Below are 10,460 nucleotides of genomic sequence, written 5' to 3'. Positions count from 1 at the left end.
TATCACTGCCATTTCAGCCCAAATGAGTTAGTTTGGTGAGATGTGAAGATGAGCGTAAGGAATAAAGACAAGGCCTTTGCAATAAAAGAGGTAGAAAGGCTGTTCTGTGAAGGTCTTGTACTGTGGATGCAGCCTCGTGGAGGGGAAAGGTTTAACACGTCGAAAAACCTACTCAAGCTGCATAGACAGTGGAAGCTATCATCATTGGCCATGAACAGCTAATGATTTGCCTTGTTTCTAAAGGTGGCAGGGGTAACATCAGGGATCGAGAGGCTATATGTAATTCATATGAAACCAAATGACAGTTGTAAGAGTAGAAGGGCATAAAAGGGAAGCAATGCCTGAGAAGGGAGTCAGACAGGATTGTAGCCGCTGATGATGATGATGATGGTTGGTTTGTGGGGCGCTCAACTGCACAACCATCAGTGCCCTTCCTATCTCTAATGTTATTCAGTCTGTTTACTGAGCATGCAGTAAAGGCAACAAAAGAGAAATTTGGAGTGGGAATTAAAATCTATGGAGAAGAAATAAAAACTTTGAGGTTTGCCGATGACATTGCAATTCTGTCAGAGACAGCAAAGGATATGGAGACTAGCAATGGCAAGGAAAGTGTTTCTGAAGAAGAAACATTTGTTAACATTGAATATAGATTTAAGTGTCAGGAAGTCGTTTCTGAAAGTATTTGTATGGAGTGTAGTCTTGCATGGAAGTGAAACATGGATGATAAATAGTTTAGACAAGGAGAGAATAGAAGCTTTCGAAATTTGATGCTACAGAAGAATTATGAAGATAGGTGAGTAGGTCATGTAAGTAATGAAGAGGTACTGAACAGAATTGGGGAGAAGAGGAAATTGTGGCACAACCTGACTAAAAGAAGGGACTGGTAGGTAGGACACATTCTAGGGCATCAGGGGATCACCACTTTAGTACTGGAGGGTATTGTGGAGGGTAAAAATAGTAGAGATAGACCAACAGATGAATACACTAAGCAGATACAGAAGAATGTAGGTTGCAGTAGTTGCATTGTATTGTATGGAACCAGGGACCTAGAAATGACAGAGGCTTCATCCCCGCCGTAGTCCGCAGTGGTAGACAACCCCACATTAGGCTGCAGTAGTCCACTCACCACACCTCTGCCCCACACCGAACCCAGGATTATTATGTGGTTCGGCCCCCAGTGCCCCCCCCTGCCCTGGGACCATCTCAAACCAGACGAGTGTAACCCCAATGTTTGTGTGGTAGAATAATTTTGGTATACACATATATGTTTGTGTAGAAGTTGCCGACATAATGTAACAGAGGTGGAATAAGGAGAACCATCTCACATTCACTGAGGTAGATGGAAAACCGCCTTAAAAACCATCCACAGACTGGCCAGCACACCGGACCTGGACACTAACAGTAATCTGCTGGGTGGATTCGTGATGGTGAGCAGCACGCATTCCCACCTGGAAAGCGGTGCATTAGACTGCATGGCTAACCAGGTGGACTGCAGCAGTTACTCAGAGAGGAAGAAGCTTGCACAGGATAGAGTAGCATGTAGAGCTGCATCAAACCAGTCTCTGGACTGTAGACCACAAGAACAACATGAGAACATCTGTCAAATTATGCAGTAACACTCCTTTGCCTACTACTGTTCTCAAAAAAATAATAAAATAAACAGTTACCTTAAATATCTAATGATTGGAGTCTGGAACGTCCGTACTTTACAGGATAACGACCATAATCAGTGCCCAGAGAGAAAGACAGGACTTAATTCAAGGGAATTGGCTAGATATAACATCGACATTACCGCCATAAGTGAAACACATCTTAGTGACTCTGGACAGTTATGTGAACCGCTCGGAGGTTATACCTACTACTGGAGTGGAAAATCATCCACTGAAAGGGCGGAAAGTGGGGTAGGCTTTGCCATACGCAATAAATTGGCATGTTCACTAACAGAACTCCCAAAAGGTATCAGTGACAGAATAATAACACTCAGACTTCACCTGGCATCCAAGAAATATCTTCACTTGATCAATGTATACGCACCTACATTGCCATCTCCGGATGAAGAGAAGAACAAGTTCTACCAAGACCTCCGACGTGTCCTTAGGGATATTCCTTCTGCAGATAAACTTCTGTTACTTGGTGATTTTAATGTTCGTGTTGGGAATGATTTCAGTGCTTGGAATGGAGTCCTCGGTCGCCATGGGATTGGAAAATGCAACTCGAATGGTTTGGATCTTCTAACTCTATGTGCCGAGTTTGAACTCTGTCTGACAAATACATATTTTCGTCTGCCTGAAAAATATAAAACGACATGGATGCATCCGCGATCGAAACACTGGCACCTTCTGGATTATGTGATAGTACGGAAAAAAGATCTTGGTGACGTACTGGTCACACGTGCAATGAGAGGCGCTCAGGGTTGGACAGACCATCGACTCGTGAGGTCCAAATTAAAGATAACTTTGAAGACACCACGCCGAGCTTCACACAAAATACCAACAAAATTGTCCTGCAAAATCTTGGCCAATGATCAGACTATGAGAGCAAAACAGGATGAAAAATTTGGTGTCGATGGCCTTTTGACATCTGAATCTGCCACTGTAGATGAACAGTGGAGTGCATACGCTAGCAGACTGCGTGGCTGTGCTTCAGAAGTCTTGGGAAAGCCTCAGAAGAAGCACCAGGACTGGTTTGACGACTCAGATCCAGAGATCAGAAAGCTAATTAATGATCTCAGAACAACCTCTCTTCGCACCCCTGATGATAACAAGCATAGAGCAGCGCATTACAATCTGAAAGTGAAGGTACGTGCTCTCAAAGACAGTTGATGGGCAAATAAAGCAAATGAAATACAGTTATATGCCGACACACACCAAACAGGCAGATTCTTTGAGTCCCTGAAAACTATCTTTGGTCCAAGACTTGGGGAGATAGCACCAGTCTATAACAAAGATAAAAGTTGTCGGCTGACACAACAGAGTGACATCCTGTCTCTGTGGGCAGAACATTTTAATGACGTTCTTAATCCCGACCATCAGACAACCGATATTCCATACATAGAAGCACTTGAAGACCTGCCAGTTGAGGAACAACTTGCGGATGCCCCTTCCTACGATGAATTCATTTCAGCACTGGCTAAGCTGAAAAATGACAAAAGAGCAGGATTAGATAACTTGCCATCAGAGCTATATAAATATGGGGGGCCAAACATCAAGAAACCATTGTTTGCTCTGATCTTAAGGATTTGGGAGTATGAAATGATTCCACAAGACTGGAAAGATGCTTGTATTTCCAAGATCTATAAAGGCAAGGGTGACATATCAGACTGCAGCTCCCACAGGGGCATTTCTCTTCTCTCAGCAGCGGAAAAAGTCCTTGCCCACATAATTAACACCCAGTTAACACACTTTGCAGAAAAACTGCTACCAGAGACCCAGTGTGGCTTTCGCCCAAACAGAGGCACAGTGGATGCCATATTTGTTGTCAAACAAATGCAAGAGAAAAGCTTAGAGCAACATCGGCCTTTGTTCATGTGCTTTGTAGACCTGGAAAAAGCTTTTGATCGTGTCCCACGGGAAGCTCTCTGGATCATACTAAAGAAAACTGGGTGCCCTGACAAAATTGTCAGTTTGATTCGACTGTTTCATGAAAACATGATGGCAAAAATCCGCCATGAGCACAAGCTCTCAGAACAGTTTCCTGTGACATGTGGTGTAAAACAAGGCTGTGTTCTGGCTCCCACACTCTTCTCACTTTACTTCGCAGTTGTTATGAGAGACGCGACCAAAGCCTGTAGTAATCAAATTAGTCTCAACACAAGGACAGACAAAAGTGGCTTCAACATCTCTCGCCTCAGAACAAAAAGTCACGTAACCAAACTATCCATCTTAGAGATTCTCTACGTGGATGATGTATGCATGATGCCTAATTCTTGCGAAACTCTTCAGACCTACATAAATCTGCTAAATGCCTCCTGCAGAAGATTTGGCGTAGCCATTAGCATCACTAAGACGCAAGTTCTCAAACAGCCACTTAGAGGTCTTAATGCAGATGACTCCAGTATTGAGATAAATAGAAAACCCTTGCAAAATGTGTCAAATTTCAAATACCTGGGAAGCCAAATTAGAAGTGACAACAGCCTGACAACAGAAATCGCAGCGCGTATACCCAGCGCAGCCTCAGCCTTCGGTAAGCTTAATGATCGAGTATGGAAATCACATGATCTCAAACTACAAACAAAAATTGCAGTCTACAAAGCAGTAGTATTATTCACCTTACTCTATGCCTCGGAAACCTGGTGCTGTTACAAAGCTGACATTAAGAAGCTAGATAAATTTCATCTTCGATGTCTGAGATCAATTCTGCACATCAAATGGGAAGACCGTGTCCTAAACACGGAGATTTTGCGCCGCGTGAAACTGGCTGGTATTGAAGCTTTAATAATGAAACATCAGCTGAGATGGAGTGGTCACATAGTACGCATGGATGACAGTAGGCTACCTAAAGCGGTGTTCTACTCGCAGCTCTCGTGCGGGGAGAGGAGGAAAGGTGGTCAACACCTGCGATATAAAGACACCATGAAACGCCACCTTGCAGCCTGTGGCATTCCAAGCAACCGTTGGGAGGAGCTAGCATTGCGCCGATCGGAGTGGCGATCAACTGTACATAAGAGCATCGAACAGTTCGAGCAAAAGTGTCTAATGAACCTGGATGCTAAAAGAGAGCTCCGAAAATCTCAGCTCAAGCCTATCTACACGTATACTTACAACTCTGCTGGTCAACTTCACTGTGCTTCATGCAACAGGATATTCAAAACGAAATTCGGATTCGCGAGCCACATCCGAGCCTACCACAACAAGGACAGAGAAGACTGACGGAGTCGCTGTCGCCGGACACGGCGAGGAGGACATCATCTTGCATTGATTCCAACAGTTTTTCGGTAGGATTTGATGGCTGTCCATGAATACAAACATACTCTTCCCCCTGCTCGTGAAACTCATGAGTTCTCCATAGTACCTCCTGTGGTTGGCTCTTTTAGTGGCACACCTCGATGCAGATGATTGTCACTAGGCAATGAAGTATTGTCAGTGGTATTTTAAAAATATCAGAACTTTATAAAGCATAGTAAAACACAGAACAGTACAACACAACAATCTAAAGTTTACAGGAATCACATTTCATTCATAAGTGAAGCCGTTCAAGCAATATTTTCTTTTGTATACATCTATATACAGAAGAAACAGTTAAACTGTTTACTTTTATTGTAGTGGCTTTATTTTTGCCATTTTACTTTAGGTGTGCCCTACTTTACTCAGCAGCCGTTCTTCCTCTTCAAGCCTGTGTTTTCCACTGCCTTCCAAATCGCAAACGTTCCGACATCCAAGCCACACTGTATCAAGTCTCGTCCCAACACAACCATGCTGATTGTTGGAGCAACATCTCAAACATTAAATTCCTCTCCACGATATTTATTCGTTGTTCACATTTCCTTTAAAAAAGATTCTGGCTAGAACAGCCGGAGACAGCAGTCGTTTTTGAGTGAGTTTTGTTTGTATGATTGCATGAATATGTGTGTATGCTTTGCTTCCTTTCTGAAGAAGGCTATGGCTGAAAACTTACGTGAAAACTCTTTTCTTGCCTGCTGCTCGGTTTGTGAGAAGCAATCTGTCCGTTTCACAGTATAGTTATTCTCTTATGAAGTTTGTTGTAAATAATCGACTGCACTTCAGCAGGAGCAACAATGCACACGATTACAGTACCAGAAGAAAAAAATGACATTCATTACGCAACATTAAGGTTGTCTGTAGCACAAACAGGGATCTACAATGCTTCAACTAAAAGTTTTGATTGCTTACCCATTGATATAAAATGCCAGACAGACAGCAAAGTAAAATCTGAAACTAAACGGAAAATATTTCTCTTTGACAGCTCCTCCTATTGCACAGAAAACTATTTATTATTGTAATGTGTAAACGGTGACAGGTAGGAATTACTAACATCTGTCTTTAATTAAAAACAAAAACAGATAAATGATATGAATGAAAGCTTTACAAAAAATAATATTAATGCAAAATGACTCATTCCACATCATTACGGTTTATCGCACAAAGATAGATGGGATAGGAAACTAACAAACTGCTGGTATCTCACAAAGTATGGTATAGCCTTATATACTTCAAAAACCTCAAAATTAAATTCAAAAGTAAAATCAAGCAGATGATCAAACTAGACATACATTGCAATTGTGATATTGGTTTGGTTACTCCTGAAAAAATCGACGGAGTTACTGGCGGGAAAAGAACAAATGGGTTATTCTTGGAAACAGGCCTACATGTTGCATTACTAGAAAAATGACTTACACACTTGCTAAAGCAAAACATCAATTTATGGGCTCTGCATGTTTGAGACTATTCCTTTAATTACTTTTATAGCATTGCACAATGTTGGAATATATTTAAAAAATCATATCGCGTTTTTATGCTGTGAATTGCTACTATTGGGCATACATGCCATACATGCATCATAGGTAACATTCGAAAGTGAGAAGATATGTAAACCACAGTGAGACCAATGCACTGACAATCGAATAAAACAAGAGTATGGAGGTATACCTCTAAACAGTAATGTTTCTTTCACATTTCAATAATTGTCACTTCGTTGACATGTACAAGATACGAGAGCATGCCATGCTTCTATTCTCAGTGCACACTTTCATGGGCTAACGAAGAACACGTAGTTACGTTTTTTCCAAACGTGAACACTGTATATGTTGTGCATATGAAAATGTAACGAACAAGAAATAGTGTGAGTAAGCAAACAAGCATTAATTCTGGAGTTCCAGCTTCATTTCTATCCATACAAAGACGGTGAAAGTGGCATTACATGGATTACGAAAGCTTGCTTTTCCAGTCACTTCCTTTGCTTCTCGGTTATTGGAAATACATCAACAAAAACAGAGTTCCATTAATGTGGCAAAATGTGTCGTATTACTAGAACAAACAAGCATTTAAGAACAGATGAACGTTCAAACTTACCTTCTTGACACTATGTTATTCATGTAATCACTGTAATTGTTAGTATTTAAAACTGCATTTGGGCCACGCGACACAAATAACGAACAAGAAGCAGTCATAAACAGTAGTCTGCCAATCACGAGGGTGGTTTGAAAAGTTCTTGGAACGGAATAGAAAAAAATTACTTACATCACTGAAACTTTTTTTTATTTTTCAATGTAGTCTCAGTCTAATGATTTGGTAGGTTTTGGCTCATTACCTCAGTTTTGGCTCATCTCGGAGTTCTCCTCGATTTTGCCAAATACTTTGCCATTTAGCCAAAACCTACCAAATCATTCTACTATATTTCCAGAAGTTTAGGTCTAAATCCACCATTTGCACTTAAAAGAATATATTTTGTACAAAGATCCATGTAAGAAAAATTAATTTTATTTTATTATTTTTTATAAAAGGTGCATGTAAGAAAGCAATTAGTGGATGTAAGAAAATAAATGGCACATGTAAGAAAATGAATAAATTAATTAAGAATCAAGACCATGTTAAACCAAAGCATTGTAAATCATTTGAAAATTTTGGTAGCACTAAGGGGAAAAAATTTAACATTGTGTATTCTATATCATGCAGTTCAATATTTTTATTATTGAGTTTCTTCATCCACTTATATTTCAATTTCATCTGTCTATCTTAAAAAAACTGAACATACCAGTCAGTAATTAATTTATAATATCTATCTGTTAAAAAAATTAAAATCATTATTAAGCTCTATACAAGTTTTTTCTCCATATGTAGTATTTACATATTCACATCCAGTAACATCATATAGAATGTTTACCTCTAGCTCACTTAGATTTTTAAGATTTTTAATCTCTTTTGGGGAAATTATATTGTTGAGCTTCTTGATTGGAGTCTCCATTTATATAGAAAAAAATTTTATTTTGATTTTTTTATAATTTGTAATGTCCATAGCGTAGTGTATCTATGTTATTTTTCAAAACATATCTTTTGTAATGAGGGCGCAATGCTTTCTTGCTTACTTCAACTCTGTAAATTTCATATCTGTCACTTGGAATCAGCTTAACACTTCTATACTGTTCTCTACTGTTAAACAAACAATCTTTGTAAACTTCTAAGTTTAGTCTGTTTTTAACAACACATTTCTTAACCCTTTTTGATTTTTCTGTATTTTATCACCAACTTTATAAGAATACATTTTTGCTCTTAAACTGCTGAATTCTTCGATTATTTTCGCATTACATTCATCTTTCATTTTTCCTAAAACTTTCTTGTTTACTTGTAGAATTCCATAAATATTACCTGTTGGATAATCACTTGTAATAAAGTAATCAATCGCGGTTTTCTGTCTTCATAAAATTCTTCAGTCTGTATATTGTAGATACAACCATGTGTATCTTGATAACACAACTCCATATTTTCTCAATATTTCTTTTTCATTACTCTATAGTGAGAATCATACATCAGTTCTTTAGATAAATCAAGTATGCTCATTCTGACATAGACAGGATTATTAAATGTGATTTTTGTCTTTTTCATATGAATGGCCACAAGATGTTCACAAAAAATAGTTCTTCCTTTAAAGTTTGGGTTTGCAATAAGATCATCACATTTTTCTCCATCTGAAACTAAGATTATGTCCACTCTGTTTCTTATGTTTTCCACCATCTTATCAAACAGAATTGTTCATTAATTTGTAGAAATTTTTTTCAAAATGGTTTTTGGCTTTAGTTCTCATTTGTTTATTGAAGTCTATATATTTCAACCAATTAGATTGCTTAAATTATGACTCTGTATTTTTGTGAGTTTCATTCCAAGAGACAGACACTGTTTGGGGTTTCTACAATGAACTATGTAATTATGCTTGTCAAGCAGAGTAGTCAACAACTTGCTTCCTTTAGTGTTAAGCACAATTTTATTTTCAGGTGCAAGTTGTAAATCTTGATGTAAATCATGTAATTCTTTTGGATATTCTACTTAAAAAATATATCAATTTTTAGCAGTATCTGACATATCACTTATTCTTTTACAATAGAAAGAATCTGGTTCACGCCATTCAAATCCTCAATATGGTAAATATTGACTCATACCGTGACCATATAAATTGTCAGCATCTAAATAAGCTAAATAATTTGATACCTTAGTAACATCATAATTACTCAGATATTTGTTGTTTGCCTTTACATATCTCTTGCAAGATTCTGATATTCCTCCTCTTAGACCCTTTTCAACCATGAGAATCATACCATAATCATGTTGAGTCATTTTCAACATCACAAACCAATACAAACTAGGAGCTGTAAAATACCAAGAAGGATCTTGTATACAAGTTTTTCTAAAATTTTCAAACATATCACCAAATAACAAAACATCAGTTTTCAGATACAAATAATGATGTTCACCAAGATTTTTCATATTTAATTTTTTCCAAACCAATTTTGCCTGTTTGTAATCTCCATCACTAATTTCACAGTCATTCAGTTTATTATAAATTTCTTCTTTTGCTGGTAACAGTGTCTCTTCAAATTTCTTCCAAGAATCCATGTAATCATATGGAGAGACACCTCTTCTCATCACTAAATTGAATAACTCTTCTGAAGAGAAAAATTTCCTAATGTCCTTCATTTGTTGTCTCTTCAAATTTGGGGAAAGTTTGTCAAGTGAAGAAGCCATAAATTTAAATGGATCAATGAATCTCATTTTCAAACTTTCTGTCCTTTTACCAAAACTAATATATCTGTCTTCATTTTTGGGTATTAAATCTATCTCTTTCTTATCATAACCAAGTTCTTTCACAAACAAATGAGAATCATATCCAGATAAATTATGTAAATAAATTGGTAGAAAGCATGAATGTTTCAACTTTAAATTACATTTATTGCATCATGGATTTATATATTTTCCAGTCAAATGATCGTGATGTTGAACCTTTTTATTTTTCTGTGAGTAATGACATTTACACAGTGTACAAAGTTTAGATTTGTTATGTCTTGATTGTTCTTCAGGAGTTAATGGTCTTATTTCTTTAATTTCAGAATAAATTCTTCCAATTTCTTCAGCTTCTTGTGTGATAAATTCTATAAATTTTTTATGGCAGTTTGGACCCCTCTAAACAACAGGATTTTCATAATGCCCATTTATATATTAAATGTAGTAACATAATCCACTTTGCTCATATTGTTGATATTTCATTGTATATGAATTTTCTAGATTTGGTTGACAGTTGTCGAGCTTCAATAGTAAACTTTCAAAATCAGCATAAATAAGAAATGGAACTTTTTGTGTATGTTGATAATTTTTAAAATTAACGTATAACCCTTTCCTTGGCATTTCTACTTTTAATGGTTTTTTAGTCGAACAACTTGGTGTAGATTATCTAGTTTTTCTGTACTAGTGAAGTGAAACAAACACATATCACAAATAAACTTTACTCCTTCACAT

General features: G+C 37.5%; 1 protein-coding gene across 1 annotated transcript; it reads left to right on the top strand.

Moving 5' to 3' along the window:
* The first annotated feature begins 1,679 nt into the window (after positions 1–1,679).
* LOC124789081 (craniofacial development protein 2-like) lies at positions 1,680–2,822 on the top strand. Its single transcript, XM_047256372.1, has one exon. It carries the CDS (start codon positions 1,680–1,682, stop codon positions 2,820–2,822), a length of 1,143 nt encoding a protein of 380 aa, XP_047112328.1.
* The last annotated feature ends 7,638 nt before the right edge of the window (positions 2,823–10,460 follow it).

The sequence above is a fragment of the Schistocerca piceifrons genome, chromosome 3, assembly GCF_021461385.2.
Source record: "Schistocerca piceifrons isolate TAMUIC-IGC-003096 chromosome 3, iqSchPice1.1, whole genome shotgun sequence".
NCBI lineage: Eukaryota > Metazoa > Arthropoda > Insecta > Orthoptera > Acrididae > Schistocerca > Schistocerca piceifrons.
Note: the sequence above shows the minus strand (reverse complement) of the source record. Positions and strands in the feature narration are given on the sequence as shown.